Raw genomic sequence first — 24,703 nt, 5'->3', positions numbered from 1 at the left:
CTTTTTTCAGACAATCCCCAAGAGTCCTCTTCCATTTATGTTGGAAATTTAGAACAGATTTTTCAGATCTTATTAAAACTTATTTTGAAGTTTTAACTTAAAACCAATACAAGTTTTAAGCTTGACAATTATCAATCTGTATGATCGGACTTTTTGGCTAGGCATTGCATTACATATCTAGTGTGTAATTCGTTTTGGATGACGTAAGTTAGAATTTAATCGAGGACTGTATGAACCAAGAGAATTTTTAATCTTGAAATACTTAGTTGAAAATACTCACTTATAAAATATAAAATACATACTGTAAGATGAGCCGTCGCTGTTTGGAGCCTGACCTCTGCGACCTGTCATTCGGCTGATCGAGTTTTGACCTGTTAACTGTGGAATTTAGTTTTAAAAATATCTCGTTTCGTGTGTATTCGCCTCGAAGTTTGTATTCGTCAAATGCAGGACGAATGCACCTAGTATATTTTAATGGCGAATCAAAGCAACACAAAGAATTACTTGTTTATTTGAAAAAATAAGTAATTCATCGATGAAAAAATTAGTGTTATTCTAAGCTTTAGGCGGACGTGTATACTCGTCAAACACAATTAACTGATTACAACAGTTTTATTCTACGGATTTCGAAACAGCAAATAGGAAGAAAGAATTTCGGGTTTCTTATTGTTTGGATGAATATTAGGATGGAGAAATGAGAAAGATTGTTTATACGGATATGTACCTATTGGTTTTATCTTCGAGTTGTAGATATCTTTGAATTACAGTTGTTGCTTGCCTGTCTTTGGAAAGATTGTATGAAATGGTTATCTATATGTGGTAAATCAATTATGTGGAAAACAGATTGTGACAGTCTGAATTTGTACTTATAATATTTTCTAGTACTGTAAGATTCTCTGTATATAATTCTTTTTATGTAATTAGAAATTTTGGGTGCTTCTATTTCAGAAAGTCGTTAAGGTAATTTATGTTTAAATAACCTTTTTTGTAAATGGCACTGTAGAAAAAATTGTAATACCAATTTAATTCTTTTTTAAATTCAATACTGTACATTATATTTTTATCTGTATTATGATTGGGCGTTGAAGATAATTGCAACAGTGCGTCACATATAGATATTCGGTGTATTACAATTTCCAAAGGGTTAGGTTAACGTGAATTGCGAGTAGCAGACGCAGAGTTGATCCCGGGTCTTCCTTATTTCAAGGGATTTCTTTGATTAACTGACGCTTTTACGTCAACGTAAGTTCACGAATGCAATCATTACCGGTTGCTTTCGTGTCTCCGTATGCGTATAATTTCGTTTTGATTTTAAGCTGTACGGTAGTTACAAGATGTTAGCTACACTAGCATCACCCATGAATCTTCAAACGTGCACTTCAAATCACGTTGTTCCTTACAGAAAGACGTACAATTTTTATATTTAATATTTTCCCTGTCTTCAAGATATTTCATAAAATAGGATTCTCACCTCTAATCCTGTGGATTAATTTCGCTTCGTAGACATAAGTGTCGACAGTCTCAGAAAACTATGCGCCGAATATTTTTCAGCCACTTGCCTACCAAGTTCTATTAAAGTTAACGATTAGAAATTAGTGAATATCCCTCGTAAGAATTTGTTCATGTAGAAAAAATCACTTCTGATTAAATTAAATCCGGCAAAAATCAAAATATCTTCCCTTCAGTATTTCTTCTTATTCTATGTAATGTACTACAACCGCAAAACAGTATATATTTAATATTTTATAGATGGTTGTTCTTAACTAAGTATTGCAAGATTAAAGAATGTCCGTAGTTCATACAGTCCTCGATTAAATTCCAACTTAGTCCATTCAAGACGAATTACACACTAGACGCGCAATGCGATGCTTAGTCAAAAAGTCCAATCACACAGATTGATAAGTGTCAAGCTTAAAGCTTGTATTGGTTTTAAGTGAAGACTTCAAAATAAGTTTTAATGAGATCTCAAAAATCTGTTCTAAATTTTCAATATACATGGAAGAAGGCTCTCGGGGATTGTCTTAACCCCTTGGCCTGTGATTTCCTTCTCAACCCTGATCGATACGGCTACTTTGTCATTAATAATTTATTGGAAAAAGAGAAAAATTCTAAGCATATATTATGCCCATATTTCTTTTTAAGTATAATAGTTGATTACAGAGGAATAATATTTACTTTGAATTCGAATGAACCGAGTAATACATATATTTGTTGAATCATGTTGAAAATCTTCACCACGAGTTTCGCTCGTTGTCGTAGGACAAGGGGTTAAAAAAGTCCTGGTCTCGGATGCGTTAACCAGCTAAAATGAAACTGTACCTTTCTCTTTTAAACATTCTGTCAAACTTTTATCCTACGATTTCTTTCATAATTCCATTCGTTAACACTAGATTTACGGAACTCGTCAATTTGACGGATATTGCATTTTTTAATTATTTATTTAGTATCAGTTTAGGTCGATTTTGATTCGTGCGATTATGCGAATACGCATTGCAATAGTCTGGTTTTGAAGTTATAATTTTCTCGATTTATATAGACGAACATGTAGTTTTCTAGAAACAATAGAATAAAGTTTAGAATAAACGTCCGTAAATCTAGTGTTAAAATAACTTCATCACCAATAATTTACCCGAACCCAAACAAGCATTCCCAATTCATTCATACCCATTTCCTGTATACTCTAACAATCGATAATAGAAAAGCATCCGAGTCGAACCCAAAATAATCGAGTGTTTACTTATCCTATACTTCCGTTTAAGAACTTCTTTCGAGTTTCATATTCTATATCAAGGGGTTAATAAACGATTTCAGGTAACTCCATGGACCATTTCAATCATCTTTTCCAAACAGTCTTCGCAATTACTATTACAATCAATACCTTTTCATTTATAATCTCAGTTTCCATCGATTATTTCCTGACAAAGTAATTCAAGTTTAGAAATCAAATCTGCTGTTCTAATTACTTTACTTTCCATTTGAGCGCGTTTCAAAGAAATTATCTCCGTCTTCCTTGGGAATTACAATGTTCCAGTATTTCCAGTTAAATGGAACACACTGTATAGAGCGCGCAGCCCGGGTCTGGGTGTACACACCGTTGGACAGACTGTTAAACCCGACGACGTGGTTATGCGCGCACGTGTGCGCGGCCCTCCTGTGTGCACAGCATTATGCGCTCGCGTCCGGTTCCTCCTCGCTGAGCTCCGGTTAATTTCGTTCCGTCTCTACGTGTCTCCCTGGGGTATCGCAGCATGGCGGAACCCGCTTCTGGGACTCGACGCAGCCGACGCGTCTATTATTCGTTTTTTACCATCGGCATTTCTCGCTAATCTACGCCGCGTTACTTTTTTGCCGACCGGCGCGGCGTCCTCGCGCTCGCTCCTCGGCCCGGTCGTACCGTCATCAGGCCGCGTTCGGCCGGATCGCGATTTTATAGGGACACTTTTTCCCAACGTCGCCCCGAGACCTTCCACGCTTTCGTTTTTCGCGGGCGAACGCTAACTGGTTCTTCGCTGCGCGGGTCGCCGGACGCGTCTCGCCGTTTTCAGGGAAATCGTGTCGAGGAAGTTGGAGAGGATGCTGCTTTTTGCCTTTTTTTTTCATTACCACGTCGTCTACGAGGGATGTTCTTTTTACGTTAGCTTTTTGTACGAAATATTAATCTTTTGACTGGAGGAAGGAAGCTTTTTGATAATTGAGCTCGTAGAAGCTGTTCTGTTTTTGGTCATTTTATGAAAGCTTAAGTGAACGATGGATGTAATCATTGGGAGTCTTAAAATTCTTCCATATCTCATTTTTGTTGAAACTTGTTACTTGTAATTGAGATTTTCTGTTACATCGTCCTTCAAACATAAAATTGCTTACTGAAACACCTGAAGATCATAGGAGCTGACTTAAAATCTCAATCAAATTCTGAAACATATCTTCGTCCATTATCTCTCTATTCGAAGAACTTTTCTCAATATCTCCATTAAATGAAAAAACAACCCACTCATCAGAGCTATAACTACAACATCAAATGCAGCAGACCTCCTAAAAATTTTAAACCAAGAATAGAAAGCACATAGGGTCTGTCCACATTTGTCCTATCGTTGTATACCGGGTGAAAACATCGGTAAGCCGAAATATACTAATATATAAATATATTTAAATGCTGAAGTCACATGGGTGAATATAATATATTATTATTAACGAAGAATTGTAAATAAAAAGCTTTCTGAGTAGCGAATTCGACGGAGTTTCGGTACTAAGTTTAGAATTTGAATGCTGTTGCTGCTTACAATTCGACTACTTATATACTAAAATATAGAATGTTAAAGATGCCCGAAAACATTGAATCATTAGATAACGACGATTGATCATCCAATACTACATTCTCTTCCACAGCCGATCCTAATACTAAAAAAAATGATCGATCGTTAACACTAGAACAACGAAACAGGTCAAATTAATCCACTTCAGAATTTGTTTATTTTCTAAATAAATATTTAGATTTTAAAGTCGTTTCCGCGAGGATTCGAAATGAAATTTCTCTATTTGTACAGACACAAGACTAGGAGATCCTCCGAAATTCGTGAAATGTATTATTATAATTTTTCTAAGAAATTGGAAATAAATTCATCGACGTTCGCGGCGCGAACCACGCCGTCAAGAATAAATGATGCTCGGCCGCAGCAGCGGGACGCTGAAAGGATCTTCGGGATCGCGCGATCAATCAGTTCAGAAATTTAAAAAGGGTCGAGCCTCTCCGTGTTACCTCTCTCTCTCCCTGCCCCAAACCCTCTAACCCTAGCTCGCTGCTAGTCTCTCCTGCTGCCGGCGCGATTATTCCTGGCTAGATACGCCGCGTGTCTCGTCGGAGGTGCATATCCTAGGCGGTTAGTCGAAGTAGAACCGACGTATCGCCGGTACGCACCACACGTGATACGTCGGCTCTCCTATCGTCGCCAGACGGCTTCCGTCTGGGTAAACACACCGACGTACCGAGACAGCCCGGTTGGCAGGGCTTACCCGACTACCTAGGGACATCCATCACAGGATTATCGCGCAACCATGCTCGTGCGCGGTCAGGACGTGCGGCGCTCTCTGTGTCTGCTGCCCTCCATCACCGTCTCGCTTCTTTCTCTTTCCCTCTCTCTGTCCGCAAAGCCGCCAAAGTGTGCATGTGCACGCGGCCGAATACTACACGTAAGATCCGTGTCTGCCCTGCCTGCCCGGCCGTCTGTACGCGCGCCGGCGCGCCGATGAATCGGCGTGTACGCGTACGCATTGAACTCGTCTGGAATTGACCGATGAAGTAGTTTAAGAGAGCGGCACGGCAGACGGGAAAAGGTTAAGGACGAGGAATCGGAGGTGACGCGGGGCGTCGCGAGAAAGGGGCATGGGTCCTGTGGTCGCGATTCGATACGCGTTGCACGCCGACGCGTTTAGTTATTGCCTTTGTAATGTTGGGATTCGATTGTCTTTTAAGACTTCGACTGCCATGTCAGCCGAATTCGGGCGACACCATGATTCACATAAACTTAACCCTTTTAGTGCCGGACAACGATATATCGTCGTTCGCAACACTTGCGAAAAGTGTCAGCGACGATACATCATTGCGCATCCAATACCGCCTTACTATTCGCATCGCGGGAGAACTCTGTCTCCAAATAAATTTATAAAACGTTATAAATGGTTTAATTTCATTGTAAGAATTTTGTTTGAATTATGTAAATATCATATTTAGTTTGGTTTTTATGAGCTTCTTCCCAAAACTTAATAAATTCGTCCGGTTATCTTCGCACAGACACCCGTTTTTCGTCCGGCACTAAAAGGGTTAAACATTACTTTTCTCGGTGATGAAACGAACGAACTGAATTCTGTTAGACGTGAGATACTAGAAAGATAGTAAAGCAATCGTTACGAAGAATATTGACTTAGTTTCAGCGTTGTTAAGAAAATTGCTGTGATCGCGTAGGAGATTCGATGAGTGTATACTTGGCAGTCAAAGTGTTAACGCGTTTACTGCCACGAAAACCTTTGGAGTCTTATGTATCGCTTACTCGTTTGCAGCAAAGATAAAAAGGAACAGTTACTTATTATTTCGTATCGTAATGTTGACGTTACACCGTTATATAGTTATTTACGTTATTAAACATTTTCATTCGACATTATTTAACTGACAAATTATAGTTGTTTTCGAATAATTTGGGAATTCCGGTTTTCGGTGACCGCCGTGGTAGTCAGCGTGGTAACCTATTTGCATCATTAGCGCATATATGCACGGATTTTTCCTGATCCGTATCACCGGAGCACATGTATGTGCGCCACCTTCTGGGGCATTGTAACTAGAGCGCATATGAACAAGAAGAACAGTTATACCATGTCCATCGTTACCACAAAGATTTACTAGTAACATTTTCTAATATTCATTGAAACAAGTTCGTCGAAAGAAACTCACGAACGTTGTGTAGTTTGTATATTCATAAAAAAAAAGGAAAAGGTACATTTTATGAGTGTAATAATTACTGTGTGGATATATGCGTTGGCCATTTCGAGTACTTTCATAGCGTGCAGAACAATTAGAATATGCGTATTAAATTCGTTACATTAAGTAAAATTGTGAATTCTTTGCTTACACCATTTTGTTTACAATTTTCTATACGTTTCGATCCATTTTTATTTTTATAATATAACAAACGTTTCTGTTGACGGTAAGGAGCAATTTTCCATTTTTCCATAGGATGCAAATGGGTTAATATAGATTGTGACACAGGTATTATTTGTGGGTTGTTAAGTTTAAGTATGTACTTTGTCCATTTTTCGTTGACCATTCGTTTGAGGTTCTATTTGTATTCGATAGCTTGAGTGGGTTAGAAATGGGTTTTATTTGGTAAAATGGGGATCATTTTGAAATATATATTACTGTATACAATTAAAGAATTACTGATGGAAAAATGAACATTCGAACTTTTGTCACTTTGTAATAACAGGTCATACAACATTTTTCCTAGGGTCATTATAAGTTAGGGGACGTTTACTTTTTTTTTACATTCTGTATATAATACGTAAATTTTTGTGTAGTTAATCTGTTAATCGGAGAAGATTATTTAAGTAGATTGTTATTTTCCATTTGTTTGTTTGTAAGTTATTGTTAACGTCAGTGGTACCGGATAAGAGTATTGTATTAACCTCGTTTAGTGTATCAGGAATAGCGTAGCTTCATGAACATGCTATGAAAGTTGCCGCTAACTAAAATATTCAACGTGGTCGCCATTTCCGCTTATGCAGAGCCTTGTCGTCGGAAAAAGTGATTAACGTGTCTCGTAAAGAACTCTTACGCCTCATGGCATCCAAAAGTCGAAGTACAAGACAACACTTCCTGTTAATGTGAACGTGACGTTGAGTTATCTTCGTGTAGCGAACAGGAATATAAATAATATTTTTAATGATAGGTAATTGATATCTTGAATAATTCGTTGAATAAAAATTTTGATCAAATTGAAATATATCACGGTATATATAAAACTAAGTGATTTTCATCAATATGCATTAAAACTCTCCCGTAAAACAATTTTTATCTCGGTAATGATCAAACTGGCGAATTTCAATATTTAATTTAATCATAATAATCTTTCTAAATGTATTATTAGTTATATTCCAATATCAATTCTGGCAATAGAAAACCTACTTCCATTTCCTAAATCTGTCACTCAATTTAAGTCCTAAAAATACGAAGAAGGATTGCTTTCGTATTCTGTGACCTACATTTTTAAATTCTATCTTCGGTATCAATAATATTTCCCAAAACTTCGAACAGTGCAAACTGATAAGCATATATAATTTGGTTCTATTTATTCGATCCTGTCGATATGCATTCTGTTTTTAATTTCCTTTTCGATGTAAAAATATCCTTCTGATTTTATGTATTTTCGTGCTCGTTCAGGAAGGCAGTATTAAAATGCTGCATCAAGCTCCACAAAATATTTGTCTGACGTATATAATAGCGTACCATGATAATATAAGGTGCAGCAAGGATAACAAAAGAGCTAAGAGAAACGAAAGAGACGAGGGAACGCTGGGAAGGTAACATGCTCGCATGTTGCAGAAACGTCGCGTCAAGTTTGGTCAGGACGCGCGGCATTTCTTTGCCCGGTCTCCATAACGCCGCCAAAGCGTGCATGTGCAGGCGGCCGAATGCTACATGCAAGTCTACGTCCGCCTATTTGTCTATATGCTTGTCTAGGACGGATGCACATTGCATGCGAATGCATTCTGCGAAGTAGAGACACGTGAATGATCAACGCGGACTGACAACGATCTGTAACCTCGTTCCATGAATACGTGGCTTAACGATAATTGTTACTTTGCCCGTATTGTGCTCGACGAATAGACTTCTCCTTATGCAAAGGGATTATCTTCACGCGAGATATCTCTATGTAACATCGAATTTCCCGAGCGCAATTTACATAAACTACATAAATATCAGTTGATTTTGTTTGTGGTTTGGATACGTTTGCATCGAAGAACGAACAATTTTCTAACCCTTTGCCATAATGTCTCGTGTTAGACTCGTGAGTTATTTTTGGTTCTTTTCAAGTCGAATATTATTTGTCTGTTAACAGTTATTAAGTTTTAAAGTAAACGTTGATAAAGTATGAAGTTCTTCGTTTCCAGTAAATTATCAATGTAATTTCAATAAGTTATAAAAGAATTCATAGATCAAAGAGTTAATTGTATTTCATTGTATTTATATTTCGTGTTTCATGCTTGAAGTATGAGAAATTTTACTCGCATGTCTGTTGTTTAACAGTTAATTTTAAATCTGTATAAATGAATTTTATACAAAACATTTTGGAATTAGTAATATATAATGTTCTAGATCTGTTATTCTGAATCATAAGGTCAACGCATTTTCTTGCGTAATATAATGTCTGCGCCTATAGTATCTATAAATATAATTTCCATTACTTCTGTTTCGATGTCGACGAATGACTAGCAATATTCGCGCGAATCACACGAATACACGCGCACAATTCAAATGTGTCGGGAACTGGCGGCGATTCCCATCACGGTTTATATAGTTTGGTCTAGTAAGTCCAGAGTCTATAGACGACCAAATACTAATTAATTCTGTGCAAACATCCCGTGGCTCGGCGAACAAGAGATTGTTGGCACCGATGGCTGCGCGAAATCTTTCACCCAAGGGCGGAGGAGATTCATGAGTGTTTCTAGTGTTTCATTTCGGTCCTGTTTCGTGTATTTGACGGTGGAAACGCTGACCGAAAGTAATTGGCCCACATTTTCCGAGCGCCGGCCTTTAAGTAACTTCGAAGCACGTATCGCTGTCAACTTTTATTAAAATTCCCTCTACACGTAATACGAGCGAATCCTTTGAAAATGATATAAGCCTAAAATACTCTTTTGAATTTGTTTAAAGTATATCCTTTGAAAGTAATAATTGTTCAAAATAATTTTTTAAATTTCTTTAAAATAAATTCACTTGTAAATGATATTCTTTCAAATAAATCTTTTCATTAATAACTGTATTAGAATTACAGTTGAAAATCAGTAGTATTTCAATTTGGTTCGACATTAATTTACATTCATTAGCTTACGAACTTAATACATATAATCTTCCAAATATTTCATTTTCTATTACCTCCATCGAATAACGAACGCGACGATTAAAGTTTCCATAAAAAATATTCAAACATAATTAAAAACGAAAAGTAGCTTCTCGTAACATTTCCCCGAATCATCTCTCCAGATCCTCAATCCTACTATACGCGACGTTACAGAGAGAGAAACTGTCCTCAACTTCCGTTATCTCCCACACGAACTCCGTAGCAAAATCAAGCAAACGTCCAAACGTTACCAATTGCCAAAGCGTCTTCTCCCATCAACCGAAACCGATGAATCTTCTTCACTTCACAAAAACAGAAACGAGAGAAAAAGAGAAAGAAGAGGGAGAAAGCAATCGTGGTTCATCAGGAAGAACGCAACACGTCCCAGGCTCGTTTCAGCCGCAGTCTCGTTGGCGGCGAGCCGACAGTAACAGAAAAAGGGATGACGTGTACCGAGGCGCGGAAGGAAAAGCGGGAAACCCGTGCCAGACGAAGGTAGCGCGACGTTTATTTCGCAGGTACCGTCGCCAGCGTCGTCGTCGGCGGCGGCGGAGTCGACGCCGGCTAGACATAGAGCGGGGGCTCGTTGTAAACGAGCAAAGTTTCGAACCCAATATGCTGTCTCCGCACGCCGGAGCCCATATTCAACCTGTCAAGGTGCGGTGCACGTGCGTCCGCGTCGCTTCCCGGCATGCCAGACGGGTAAACCGGGACAAACTTTCGAACTGGCACAGACCGTCTGGCACCCTACCACCGTCGGCCCCGGCAAACCCGCGAATTCTCAATATGTTATTGTACCACCGGCACCGTTTTATCTGGATGCCGGCGACTGGCATCGACCGACCGACTACTGCGGGCGTCTGGGCTTCCCGACCCAGGAATTTCCTTCCTCTATCGGACATACCGAAAGTTCAAAGGTGCACGTGCACCCAGTCGGTTTCGTGCCGAGATATCTCCTTTTCCGGATCGAAATCTCACGTACCCCGCAGCTTCGGTGACGGACGACAAAACGAGATTCGCGTTGAGCCTCGTCGCTTCGGATTATTTATTTAATTGTGTACGCTCTTAGAACTCGCGTTCGCGGAAAGTAATCGACGAGCCTTTGACCGGTGTGCTCGACGGCGAATTAATGTCGCGAGGACGCGTTTTGTAGGTAATGTGATTGGTGTACACAGTGTTATAACTCAACACTTATTTATTTAAAGTTAACTAGTCGTGTTTTTCTTTAGTTTCTCGTTACTAGAGTTCGTCGCCAAAAAAGGTAAACTTGCTGAGGAGGAGTTTATGGTGCATCGGTAGGGATGTAGGAGGAACTATGCAAAATGAGGGAAAATTTGAGTGTGATGATTGGATTAGGAATTCTGGAAATTGGTAAGGGTGGAGGAAAATTGGCAGGAGGGATGGTGAGGTAAACGGTACTTTTACGGTACGCGGACGCGAGTTATGAGGGATGGTTGGTTGAGGTTTATGGAGGATTGGAAAACTAACTGGCGTGGCTGATTGCCTTTTCAATCTTGAGGGTTTACGAGCCCATCGGTACCGTGATTCTAGGTTGTACGGTGCATTGTGCATCGTACAAATTGTTTACTACAAGGTTTGAGGAATTTTGCAAGCGTTCTATGGTGAAGGGTTGTGTCGATTCTCATTGAGCATTTGTACGAATATGTATTGATTTTGGGGCGAGATGGCCCTCTTCCTTGGTTGAATTATATATAATATTGTTGTTGGCAGCGAATGGATTAATACTAGGTCTATGAAACCGGCCAGTTTCACGGATATTGAATTTTATGAACATTACTTGGTAAATGTTTCTGCCAATTCATGTATTTTTTAGGGTCTAATTTTCACAAGATTTAAAGGATTTATGGTGCAATTAGATTATCGAGAAAAAGAGTTTGATGGGACTCGATAAGTTTTGTCAAGTGTGATCATTGTGACCGTCAGACACCAAATTACTCTCAGATTGTATCCCTAAGGCTAATCAGTTGATTCATTTGTGTCATTAAAAAATGGAAATACATATTTGAGATTCAGTTGTTTGCCAGAGACGTTAGTTTTATATTAATGAAACTTGGCACGCTTGTGGACTGTTACCTATTACGTTTTTAGATGACACTGTCAGAAAATTATATAGAAATCGTAGTTTTGTTTAACACGTTGGGCCCGGCGCCGGTCCCTGGGGACCGGCAGTGAACTTTCCGTGTGGCCGGCGCCGGTCCCTGAGGACCGGCACTAGAATTTTCGTTTGGGTTGCGTCGGTCCATGGGACTGACAGTATTAAAGTTAAAAAATAAATATAGTCTCAATGAAATGTGATCAAATGTAATTTTAATGAAATTTATTGAAACATTCTAAACATAAATGCGGCTTATCTTTACACATATTACAATACGTAACAACTTTTTTGGTAATATTTGTAGCTTTCTTTCGTCCAAATAGTTTTGAATTGTTATCATAACACTTCGAACAATACCTTCGGACTTTATGTATGTCTCCTTCCTTTTTATATAATTTATGAATAATTTTTTCACGTTGGATTGGAGTTTCCTCATCTAGCCTCCGTGTGAGTTCATCCGTCAATTGTCTGCGAAATTCTGTGACTGATATTTTTTTTCCTGTCACTTCTTGATACATAAACAAGGCATTTATAACAGCGGTATTTAGAAATAGCTCAAATACTAGCTTCTTATACCACTTGAAAGTTTTTCTCAAAGGACTGCTATATGCGCTCATTTGATCTGACAAATCAATACTAGTCTTTGCTGTATTATATGCAGCCACAATTTTTGGTTTTGGCAAAAATCCTCTTTTTGTTTTCACAGGTATCATTTCGCTTGAATGTTTGTCGCAACATTGTATCGCTCGCCGGCTGCCGGCTGAACGGAAAGAGCAGCAAATTCGGCGCCGGGCTCAACGTGTTAAGGATCAATATCTTCGTAGTTATTAATTTTCTAACAAAAGCACGCGAAGCAAAAAATCGCTGAGCGACAAGAAATATTCAATTATTAATAAGATAGACATAAATATAAGAAAACTGTTTTTGGTTCGTCCAATTTAAAAGTTTTATGGTTGCATCAAGTTAATCGATATTACAGCCATTGAGGTTGAATGTTATTATTTATTTGAAATTCACCATAAATATTCACTTTACACTTAAAATTTAATGTGAACGTGTCATATTTAGTAGGCTCGAATCTGAACTCCGTTAATTCTCATTTTACTTGTAAACCTGATTGCGTCGGCTAATTAAAAACCGACGATTGTACGGATTCTCGTGTTCATCTCGTTTCATTGGTATGCACAATTTAGCAAAGTAAAACGCTACAGAGTGATAATATTTAAGAACAAAAAGAGCAGGAGGGGAAAAATAGGTACGAGGTCGTAGACACCGCAGACGCGCCGACCAGTTTGCATCGTCTAATTGGTAATCACGGGACATTGCCTCCGCTCGCCTGTGTCATTCATCCAGCCAGCTTGGCCTATTTGCCTATTTTTCACCCCTTCAGCTCCCATCTTGGCACCGTGTATTATATATATTTATATCATATTATATATACTTTTTCGCGTCCTCTTGGCAAGTATTAGCGTACTGCTTTTTTTATCGTCGTATCCGCAATGGAGCGTTGTCCTTTTATGCTCTCGACACTGAAGCTGTGAATGAAACTGTACAGTCCTTCATCTTCTCATGCGTACTTGCAGTGGGCGAGACGTTCAATATTAACTTAATATTTAAATATCAAATTTTGAATATTAAATGCTAAATATTAAATATCAAATTTTAAATATCAAATGCTAAATATTAAATATCAAATTTTGAATATTAAATGCTAAATATTAAATATCCAATTTTGAATATTAAATGCTAAATATTAAATATCCAATTTTGAATAGTAAATGCTAAATATTAATGTTCAACATTTAAAATTTAATATTTAATATTTAATATTCGAGCGAGTATTGGTAATTTTCTACAATCAAATTTACATACACTTCATAATAAATAACAATAGTAGTAGGAATATACATTTTACATGTACTCAAGCTTACATTTATTCATTTGTTTACTGTACACTCTTATACATTTTTCTTCTGTCGATTAATTTCGAAGCTGTTCGTATTTTCGTCATATGTCATGAAACAGAATCCAAAGAGAAATTTCTCTGATCGTTCCTTTAATGTTATTTAATCATTATCGATTTAAGTATCCTGACCGATCCAGGACAATCGAATTATTTGAAATCTCGGGACGAATACGTTCTCGACCCGACTCGAATACAGAGGGCAGAAAAATTTCCTCGTAATGTAAACATGACATGTTGGGTCGCAAGATTCGCAGCGAGAATTAATCAGACCCGATGAAAATAATTCAATGATCACGCGTCGTTCGATTCGCCGTTATATCTGTCTGTCTAGTTGTCCGAGCTTCGCGTCGCTGAAGCTCCTTCGGTTCAGCCACCGATTTATATACGTGCATCTGTCTGTGTCGTACATAAGAAACTAAGTTCAATCTTGGCACAGACACTTTTAATCCGTTTTTAATAAGTAATCCGGGTATCATTGCCCCGGCCATCTGTCCATCCCGAGCAGCTGTGATAAGTTTAGCGGCGAACGGTCGACGGCCCAACGTCTCCTTTAACCCCTTCACCTACAACATCGTATCAGACTCGTGACGAAAATCTTAAACTGAATTCGAGAAATCCAAGTGTTGTTTATATTTTTTTTCACTATAAAATAAATACTACTTTTCCGTTATTAATCATTAACCTTCGAAGCGAACGTAGACATAGAATGAGCATAGAAATTGCATCTATTCCTAATAAATCATTAACGATAGAGTAGTTGTATCGATGATAGCTAAGAAATAAATCGTAGGGCAAGGGGTTAAAAGATGGAACCGGTCCAATCAATATTTATAAATGTCAATTAGACGCGAACGCATTCCGAATCGAACCATTCGTGGAAACATACGTTTTAATACTTTGATCGCTGTACGTATCTCCTGAATTTTGTGTATTACCTTTTGTATTTGTTTTTAGAGTTAAAAATTCATTTTCTTTGCCACACGTCGAACAACCTTAATTTTGTTGGATAATGAAATTCAAGAAGTTGAATAAAGCAATCGATGTGAAAAGTACTTTTCAGTTCGTTTCGTTAGAAAAATTGCTTTAATTATATACATGGTTTAATATTTTTAACAAGAAATATGGTTTAATATCGGAAAAGTTGTACTGGTTAATTATCAATAATACCATTCTTGCAATGATTCACAGCTTTGCTTTCTAAGTGACTCGATATAGAACATTCTATTAGTTAATTAACGTATTAATTAACACATCGCGCACACTTGAATGACATAATTGTATACAGTAAGGATCGAAGAAATGAATCTTTTCGATTGTTAAATAAAATCAATTGTGCTGGACATGTAGCGACAACCTTTCTCTTTCCCAGTTTCTGGTTAACGAGGAAAAATTGTCAGGCACGTTATCATATCGCAAACTAGGAACTCCGTCGACAGGACATTTTGCATGTACCAACTCAGTAATTCCATTCGAGACAACTAATTTCATCGTCCCGGCGAGGAGATTAATCATTCGTGTGACGTAAATCGGGAAAATGTGTTCGTGAGGTTCACCTCGCTGGGAGAAGAAAAAAGAGAGAGAAAAGTGGGGGGAAACAGACAAGCGAGTGATAGTTGTAATATACATACATAATGTTATGTTCTGCTGCACTTCTTTTTTGCATACACAAACATAATAAGTAGTGTCCAGAATTAATTTTTAAATGCTTCTGCAGGACTGCATTCTTTATTCAAAACTATCCAGTATTATCTTTACAACGTTAGTGCAGCTACAGTAGTTTACGAAATGTTTAATTATGTTTTTCATTCTGAACATTAAGATCGCTGGAAAATATTATTACCACTATTATTTAAAAAAAAATTACTACGTCAGGAAATAAATTTGTATATATATAAATATAGAATACATACAACGCTTAAGTATGCACAGGATGTTTCAACTAACCTGAAATATTTCTGTTGTTCCCGAAGTTCTAGAAAAGTGCTTCTCAAACAGATTGCTCAGGTTTGTAATAGATACGACATTTATGATTGAAGAGTATTTACAAACTTTTCAAAAGAGGAAAGTTCGAATTTTAAATTGTTCAGAAGAGGAAAGTTGAAACTTCAAATATATATGTATATATGTATATATGCGAGTGGTCTAGACAGGCCAGACGGATGCATCATCGTCATCATCGTTGAGCGAGAAAGCGAAACTCGAGTCAAGCCGTTTTGCTCCTGAACGTCTCGCGAGCTCGTCAATCGAGTAATGAGCGCTCATTTTACGCGCACGATAACGTGTCTGTCGCTCGATCATGATACGTTCTCGTCTTTCTTCCTCTGCTGCTGCATCTGCCTCTGTTTCGCCGATTCTCCATCAGCCGTTTCTTCTTCTTATTCGGGAAGAAGCTCAGAGAATATTGGCGGCCTGGGATACAGCCACCGACAAGATTTCAACGTAAAGTGAAACTCCGAGTCAATGCTCGATGCAGGCGCCCGTAATCAGAATCATTGTTAATTTAATTACGGGAAGATTTAAATGAATCGATACTGAATAAAATTCAATTTTCAGCGTAGAGATGTTCTACGCGAATCAAAAGTGAGGTGAAATTGAATGAAGCATCGAAGTCTGTATTCCATTCTAAATTTTCTGTAGATTTTGTATTCTCAGGAAATGTATTAGACTTTGTTGTTTGATCATTGAGTTTGTGGAACAAGCAATGGAAAGGAGATTTTAGGAAATGCGAATATTTTTGTTAATGTTCAATGTTGTCTAACTAATGATAAATAAAATTAATTTCTATTGAGATTTTGATTTTGATAGTTAGTATTGTAATAAATTAAAATACAGTTATATTGTAATAGACACAATTTTTATGGTAAACATATGTTCATATCGTAAATACTTTCAATTTCAAAGTTTCAAATTTGATCTATATTGCCAAATTGTGTAATTACCAGAAACAGTTGAAACATTATATATACATATTGAAGTTTCGAAGAAGTAGTAAAATATCTATTTTTTTCAATATGTTTCGAAACAAATGCTAAAAATGATTAAAAGTATTTTTAAATATTACTTCTTCCAATCACAAAATTAATTTGGATAACCACATGCCTCGCAAGATGATTTACAAATTGGTCAGTGTATCAATCAACGATAAACGTTCAGTAATGAAACAGCAATTCAGATGCTGGTCAGAAAAATATCCGCGTGGAAACTTGTGACCCAGTATTTATCAGAACCACGTTAATTATCGCATTTCATCATTTCTTACCTTGCTGTTTCCTTAATGCTATATTTCTGCGGCCACGATGAATTCAACGTAGGCGAAAGTAAGAACACTTGGCTCAATTAAGGCCTGAAAACTATTCGCGGTGTTGCGTTCTCTGGCCACTTAAAAATTTCAAAAGAGGTTCTTTCAAGCCATAGAAAAAGCGAGCAAAGGAAAGGCATAAAGCGCATCTCAAGATCCTCTGGGGTACTTGGCGCTCTATAACCCAAGAGACATTTCTTAACTTTTAACAGCTAATATTCGATGAAAGAAATTTGCAAATTTAACTCGTGTTAACTCTTAGCGGCTATCACGAGTGAAATTTCACCTCATGTGAATTCTCTTTTAGCATTGACAACCTTTCGTCTGATAATTTCTTCCCTGGTTACCAGTAAATTTACTGTAATCATTTATAATATATTCTTATCCGATTGTTCTAAACTTAAAGATATTTATATTTATAAAACTTTCACTAGTTTCACTTTGTATTTTACTAATTCTTTAAATATCTATTCAAGATCTTAATATCGATAACTGTATTACGGATTAATTCTGTTGCATACCTTGTTACATAACAGTGATTACGCTAACATGAATTTTTTAAGCGACAGCTTGTAAAGTTTAATACACGATTATAACGCAAGAAAACTATCTTTATAAACACTTAAACTTAAGAAAAAGCAAATAGAGTTTCAAAACGTTGCGATTCATAGAATATCAGCTTACAAATTAATAGACCGCTAATCTTAAATACCCATGATTCTATTTCACGAAATCTAACAATAAACCACCTACCAGACATTTAACAACGTTCCCATTCCTCTTTAACACCCATTTAGATTTTGGAAATTGTAAACGTAGGAATAGACAATCAGAATTCATATTCGTGTAATTGGATCAACGAAAACCGATTCAAACATTTACCAAATAATGTTTATAAAATTCAATCTGCGTCAAATTGACGTGTTCCGTAAACATAGTGTTAAACTGCCCGAAACTTCCAATTGAACGAATGAGTCCGCGAGTGATCCTCGTTTCTAGAAAACAATCAACAGAAGAATCCGTATTTACATGAAAATTCCCAGCCAAATGATCAGACTCCACCGGAAGGGGTTGTCATCGAATGAAATTCGCGCTGGCGCAGCGATAGAAATCTTTCATGTAAATTTTCCCATGCAGCTTCGAGTGCCGGCACGCTGCTGTCCCTTTATTTTCATTTTTCGCTCGGCACTCGAGGTAAAAATTCTTTCCCCCGGGGGATTTCTATCTCTAGCTAGACATCGGTGGTTGTTTTCGTGTTCTCGCCGGGCGCACCGGAATCCTTTCTTCTTGTTTCCTTTTTCGTGCTTTTCCCATTCTTTCGTTTTCGTCTTTTTCCCTTTCAACCAAGTAAGTCAAGTGTCGGCGACGGTAGATAGGGCCTCATTTACAAGGCAGACGGGGTAGGCCACTTGGCCCAAATACGGGAGAGGGTATTCTGCCCAGTGGATGCGACTCAAAACTTAAAATAACCCTCTCTCGATAAGAACGCCAGGCGCATAACATAATTCTCGTTTTCGTCGTGCCGACCTGCCCGGAATATTTTACGCATTCAATTTCGACGGCGGTACCGTCGAATCGATCGTCAAACGAACAATCGGGTAGACTGATCATTCGGTCTGTCTATCGTAGGACAGATGTACCTTATTCTTCAAATTAGCGTGTTAATTCTAAGACAGAAATTTTTCAGACTTTCTTAGGGTTCTCGTGGAAACTAGTATTTATTATGTTTATTATATCCAAGGAAAAATGAAAGGTAGATCCGAAGGCAAACTGGATCGTCGTATTTTTAACAGCGAAGAAATAAATATATTTGAACATTAATAAATGGCGGAACAGAATGTTTAAATCTTCCTGTTGCAAATGAGAAACGTGAGACGTGAGAAGTATAGTTCGCGATGTAACAAATGTGGACTGGATTCTTGTTATGATCTGATTCGTCTCGGTAACCTACCTATCCGGTTTTTATAAATATTAATAACCAGTATTCTTTTTGTAAATATAATTGCACTGGAGGAAGTAAAATCATCGTGTTTAATGATACCTTGATGATACCGTTAATTTGAATTAATGAGACCACGAAGGAACGTTTTCTAATGAAATATTTTTACTTCTGGATTTTTGTTTTGATCTTCTAGCTCGATTTTTAAAGGGGAATGAATGATTTTATTATAAAATACTGTCATCGGGATAGGGAATAAACTGGACGAAAATAATCTTTGGAAACGCGATCATTCTGGTATGTTAAAAATATTTGAAAAGAAGGGTTGCGTTATCAAAAATATTTTTGTTAGCAGCAAAGGTGGCGATAATGTTTTCCTACGCCATACATGCGTACGGCGGCTTCAAAGGGATGCCAGGGATGGTTCCGATGCTTTGAACTTACTTTTAACTCGTTCGCTTTATTCAGCTGCCTTTATAAACTCTCGCGATAGATAACACGATTTACATGGATATAAACTGGTGTTCCGTAAAATCGTTATTTATTAACACATTGCGTACCGACTAATTTTCAGAAAACTGAATTGCGCGGATGGCAATTTTCAGTGAGATCAATTTATATGACTATACATACAAACATTCAGATATCATATTGTTATATAATATATTTTAAATAGATAATCAATTCGAATCAAATTTAATATTTTTTTAAATGCTATGGTAAACAACAAAGTTGCATGGCTAAATGTCTTTATAAAAAACGCGATTTCTCGTTACCAGTACGCAATGAGTTAACACTAGGTTTACGGGCATTTATTGTACACTTGATTCTATTATTCCTAAAAGAATCGATGCTCGTTTATTTAGATTGTGGAAACTGGGGATTTGATAGTAGGTAATTGGGGTACATGTCAGTGTGATCGCATCGATCAAAATCGGCGTAAACAATTACAAAATAATATTTCGAAAATCCAATATGCGTCAATTTGACGGGTTCCTTAAATCTAGTGTTAAGTATTTATAACAGAAATCCGGACAGATAAATAAAGAAACCATAATATTTAGCGAATACAGACAATTCTTACTATTGGGCGCAGATACTACAACACAATAAACTGAAAGAATGATTTATGAAATAAACAAGCAAAAAATAAACACTTCTTGAAAACTATGATAGCAGAGGCGAATGACGAATCGACGAGTTAACTCGCTCGGTAAAACTGTGGAGACGTTGATATTATTTCTCTAGCAATATTAAAAGTCCTGTCCAATTTATTGTAAGTGAATGAACGAATGAGGAAAACATAATTAAATTTGCATTCGGAAAAGAGTGTGCGTTGGACTGACTTGCAGTTTTCGGCTTCTGTTGCAGGTACTGATGACGAATAATCCCAGCAAAACCGGTCTCGGCGCAACGAGCGAATTTCCTACAATCGAACTAGATTCGACGACGGAAAAGAAGCAGGCGATGTGGCGAAAGACTCAGCAACGTTATAAAGAAATCACCGATTAGTCGTGATAATTGCGTCGTACACGCTCGTCTGGTGAAACGCTCTCGCTGTGTTTCTCGTCACGGCGATTGGGGACAATTGCATTTTTCTTGTTACCACGAATTTCAACTTTGCCGCTACACATACATTACTAATCACTGATCCAAGCAATAAATATTTATATTGACAAGCAATCGTTGAGCTTAGTACAAATTAACGTTACCACGCCCGAAATGAAGCATACCCTCGGAAGTACGCGCAGACCCGACGCATATTTTCGTCGCCCGGTTTGTACGCTGATCAGATTTTTTTCGAATAAACGACTTGAACGCGGGTGGAAATTGATTGTATCCAATTTTATACTCGGTTAACCACAGTCCCAATAAATCCACCGATAAAAATCGATGCTAATTCAATACTCCAACGAAGACTCATTAACGCGGATACTGAAACGAGAAATTCTAAGCGTGGTGTAAAATCCCGTCGTTCAAATAATTGTAAGCTATCGATAAATTATCCCGCTTGTTCATTTAACGGAATTACTAAACCGTAGCAGAGATACAGGTTAGGAAACATGAGCCGCGGATTTTTATGTATCCGTGGCAGTTAAGCGATCCCGAGACCGCGATCAAGTGTAAATTCCGATGGAGTTTAGCTCTTATCTCATTTTCCCCATTTGGAAGAGACTATCGGCGAAGGTGTTTCTAGGATTCTATTTCCGTTTCATAAATTCCGGGTGACCACGAGGAGCCAAATCAATCCGGATATTACGCGGGCCGATTAGAGCGTGGCCGTTGACGGGGATCGTTCCGGTCGAAAGCGGCCTGGAAATCGTGACAAATGTCGCGAGCAGGCTGCGGTGGCGCCGTAAAAATAATGAAGATCGAGCCACGCTGGAAGTAGTTTATTATGAAAGACGCGCGATGTGCCGAAGGAGTTAAGGGCTCGGCCTAAACTCGCGGCTCGCTCCGCGCACTTGCCCTGGGGTCTTTGCACCGTGAAGTTTGCTTTATAAATATCGCCGGTGCACTGGAGTGTCTAGAGAAACGAACCGTGTCTTGGATGAAACGGACGGTCTAGCTCCCCGCTTCAATTGCGACCGATCCGTCCCCTCCTTTTGCATTATTTTCGAATTTCCAGCGTGGTCCGTGACGCTTCACCTCGTACCGAAGAAAAAAAAAACACACAGGGGCAAGATGGCGTCCAGAGAAATCGCCGGCGTTATCTAAGCACCATCAACCAGCCGGACATTAGCCAAACGCGAATCCGCGTCGGATACCGCGGATACGTTATCTCCTAACCGTTCCTCGAACAATTTCCTCCATCAACGCCTGAATCATCGTTTATATGCAGTATTGACGAAAGGACCGGGCGCGCGAGCGCGCGCGCACTGCCGCCGCACGGGTTTTATGATCGAGGATAGAACGCAAATTACTCGGACAATCTTTTTCTGTTTTGGATTACACGTCAGAATCGCGGTGGAAATTATTGCTCGGTAGACATGGAATCCAATAGAGAACCTGTTAGGAGCTTTTGTTCGCGCGGCGGCCATCTTGGGGTTCGAGTAACTTTGCGGGAAACAAGGGAAGTGCTGTTGCTGTGGATGCTGGGACATTGGAATGATAGAAGTATTCATGCTTGACTGTTCTAATTGAATTAATAAATATTTTTGTTGTACCAGTTAATTAATGTTGTTGAGTTAATTTGGAAAATTATATTTTCAGAAATTTTGACAGGTTTTCAAACAACGTTTAGAGTATTTTAACAAGGAATTGACTGATATTTTCACGAATAAACTTATTACTCTTTATCTACTCTTATTATCAATCATTATTAACTCTTTGTACTCCAGAAATTCTTCTCTAATAATACTCAATATTTTCTGATTTACTTCTCAATCGTGCTTGGTAATACAACTTTGTTGTTAACAATTTACTAGAGAATGAAACAAATTTTGTAATTATTTTGCGTCTACATTTACTTCAAAACTGACAGATTAATAATAGAGGAGTAATACTTAATTATATGTTGCACATGAATAAGTAACACGGGTCTGACACGTTATTATAAGGCAACGGATTAATTATAAAACTATTCTATCTCAATATTAACCCCTTAACTTGTACGTTCGAGTTAATTCTATCGCGCTAAACAGGCCAAACTGTGAAAATAACAATGTGAAAGCAAAGAAAAAAAATCGTTTTATTGATATTTATCATTTACATGGGATTGTAAGCTATAACACTTATTTATTCAAGAATAAAATATAGCCTTTTTCCATGGAACAAAAGCGCAGTATATCAAAATTGATTTTTTTCGGCCGGTTTTTTTCAAAAAAGCTGCGTTAAGGGGTTAAGCTCAATATCAAATATCAAATGTTACGATCTATGTCAAAACAAGTAGCGAGTGAGAGACGCGTCCGGAGTGTAAAAGGTCAAACCATTTTCCCCCAAGATCAACGTACAAATTTGTGTTGAATTTTAAGATAAACTCACTCAGAGACTTTATTATGTGACGATCAGTTCCGCACTCAAGTACAAGTAATGTCGTTTTCTGAGCCTTGTGGCAAGATGCGTCTTATATATATATATATCGAGTCAGGGGGTGAATAATGGAAATACAAAGCCTAGTGTAAGGGCAGAGTGCAGAGGACAGGATGAGTCAGTAGGTACAGGAGACTAGATGAGTAGGCGCTTGAATAGTGTGATTAGGATGTTTGTTGCCGGATGATTCTATGTGCTTACGGAGTGATGAGATGTTGCTGTTGTCGATGAGTTGATCTTACAACATTTGGAATATCGATTCCAACAATTCCAAACAGCTGCGGTTTCATTATCCGACAGAAGATCTGTCGACAGCGATTTTCTGGTAACCGGCTAGGTGTTCGCGCTCGACAGATATCTCACTCGTCGAACGGGATGCTCGCATCTGGGAAAGCGAACGCACAATTAGAAACGAAGAGTTTCTCGGTAATAAAGCGATCCTTACCGCGAGTAAAATACGCCGGCCGTATGTGCGTTCTCGGGCAATCTTGCGTAAGGCACTTCCATGCGGCCAATAAATTCTCCGCTAGTGGTACCGACCGATCCTCCTCGCCGATAACAGGACAGGACGTCCCGTGTCCTCGCGGAATGGTTTGTCAGGGCCGTGATATTAGCGAGAGACCGCGATAGCGCGCACGTTCAGGGCTTCGATGATTAAAGCGACCAATCCATTTCTTTGCTTGTCACCGCCGTGTTTCCTGCCACTTGTCTTCGTGTTTTACGACGCGGCCGTCTACGATTCAGGCCCGTTTACGAGCATCTCCGTGAAAACGGCAGCCGTACATCCGCGCATTCATTAATTCCTACCGGGAACGAGACCGGACGCGATTAAAGGAAACTTAGCGACAGCCGATTCGACGCTATAATCTGTCGTGCAGTCGATACTAAACGTTCCATTGGATTTTATGTGACTTTTGAAATAATGGAGAAGGAATTTTGGCTGGATTTACAGCGTGTATTGAGCCTTATTGTGTTCGATGAATAGAGATGGAAATCGAATCAAAATTGGATAGAGATTCGTAAACGTCTTTATTTGACAGATTCACAGATTTTGATTAGGTATTTCTTTTTATTATATATTTCAAGTTGCGACGATTCGATTGGATCATTAGAAACTACTGTAAATTATACAGATGATTATCCATGTGTACGATTGTGTTGTGTATTTCTTAGTTATGGGTCACTGATTAAATTAAGTGAACTATTCTCATTTCCTTTGTTTCTAATTTGATAATAAAAGACAAATTGTAATGGTGATATAAAAAATAATGCCGATAGTAGTAATAGCTGAAATAGCCGGTAATCGGAATTGGATTTCCCTTGCATAAACTTGCTAAACGTATTACAGTAATACCAATTCGTTAGAGTATAATGTAACATTAAGTTTCTCGAGTCGCACTTGTAATACACGTATCCTTCTTAAGTTTCACATTTTTATAGTAATCCTATTAAAATTCAATGAACTTTCTTTCTAACGTAGCGATTGTAGTACGTTCTAATCGATACGAGACGAGAATGTTGCGAACCGATTACGTAAACCGAATAAAAGGAACACTTTGAATATTGTTCTTATTAATACATTTAATAATCTCGGGAATAAATGAGTTTAACGAATTCTTTCGATGAAAATGCTTTTGTTTGTCACGATAGATGATTTTTTTTCTTCCTTCATTTCTTGCACAATCATCGGACATTGCGATCGGGAGATCGGGTTCCCTTGGATCTAAGCGAAGCACCGCGATAATTA

General features: G+C 38.1%; 1 protein-coding gene across 11 annotated transcripts in view; it reads left to right on the top strand.

Annotated features, from left to right (window-relative positions):
• The window catches only part of LOC116426432 (angiogenic factor with G patch and FHA domains 1), a 66,480-nt gene that overhangs the window by 24,918 nt on the left and 16,859 nt on the right, over positions 1 to 24,703 (top strand). For 9 of the 11 annotated variants that reach the window (XM_031975366.2, XM_031975367.2, XM_076370348.1 and 6 more), the window contains one exon: positions 20,296 to 20,754. The exons of 1 other annotated variant lie outside the window; for it this stretch is intronic. In XM_031975366.2, the coding sequence (XP_031831226.1) occupies positions 20,296 to 20,436 (141 nt within the window). In that variant the 3' untranslated portion in view covers positions 20,437 to 20,754. Of the gene's footprint in view, positions 1 to 20,020; positions 20,161 to 20,295; positions 20,755 to 24,703 lie in introns of those variants that run through there. One more of the 11 variants, XM_076370353.1, reaches the window with a different exon arrangement.

Source organism: Nomia melanderi, chromosome 8 (assembly GCF_051020985.1).
Source record: "Nomia melanderi isolate GNS246 chromosome 8, iyNomMela1, whole genome shotgun sequence".
In the NCBI taxonomy this organism is placed as follows: Eukaryota; Metazoa; Arthropoda; class Insecta; order Hymenoptera; family Halictidae; genus Nomia; species Nomia melanderi.
The sequence above is the reverse complement of the archived record's forward strand: the minus strand, read 5'-3'. Positions and strand labels throughout refer to the sequence as shown.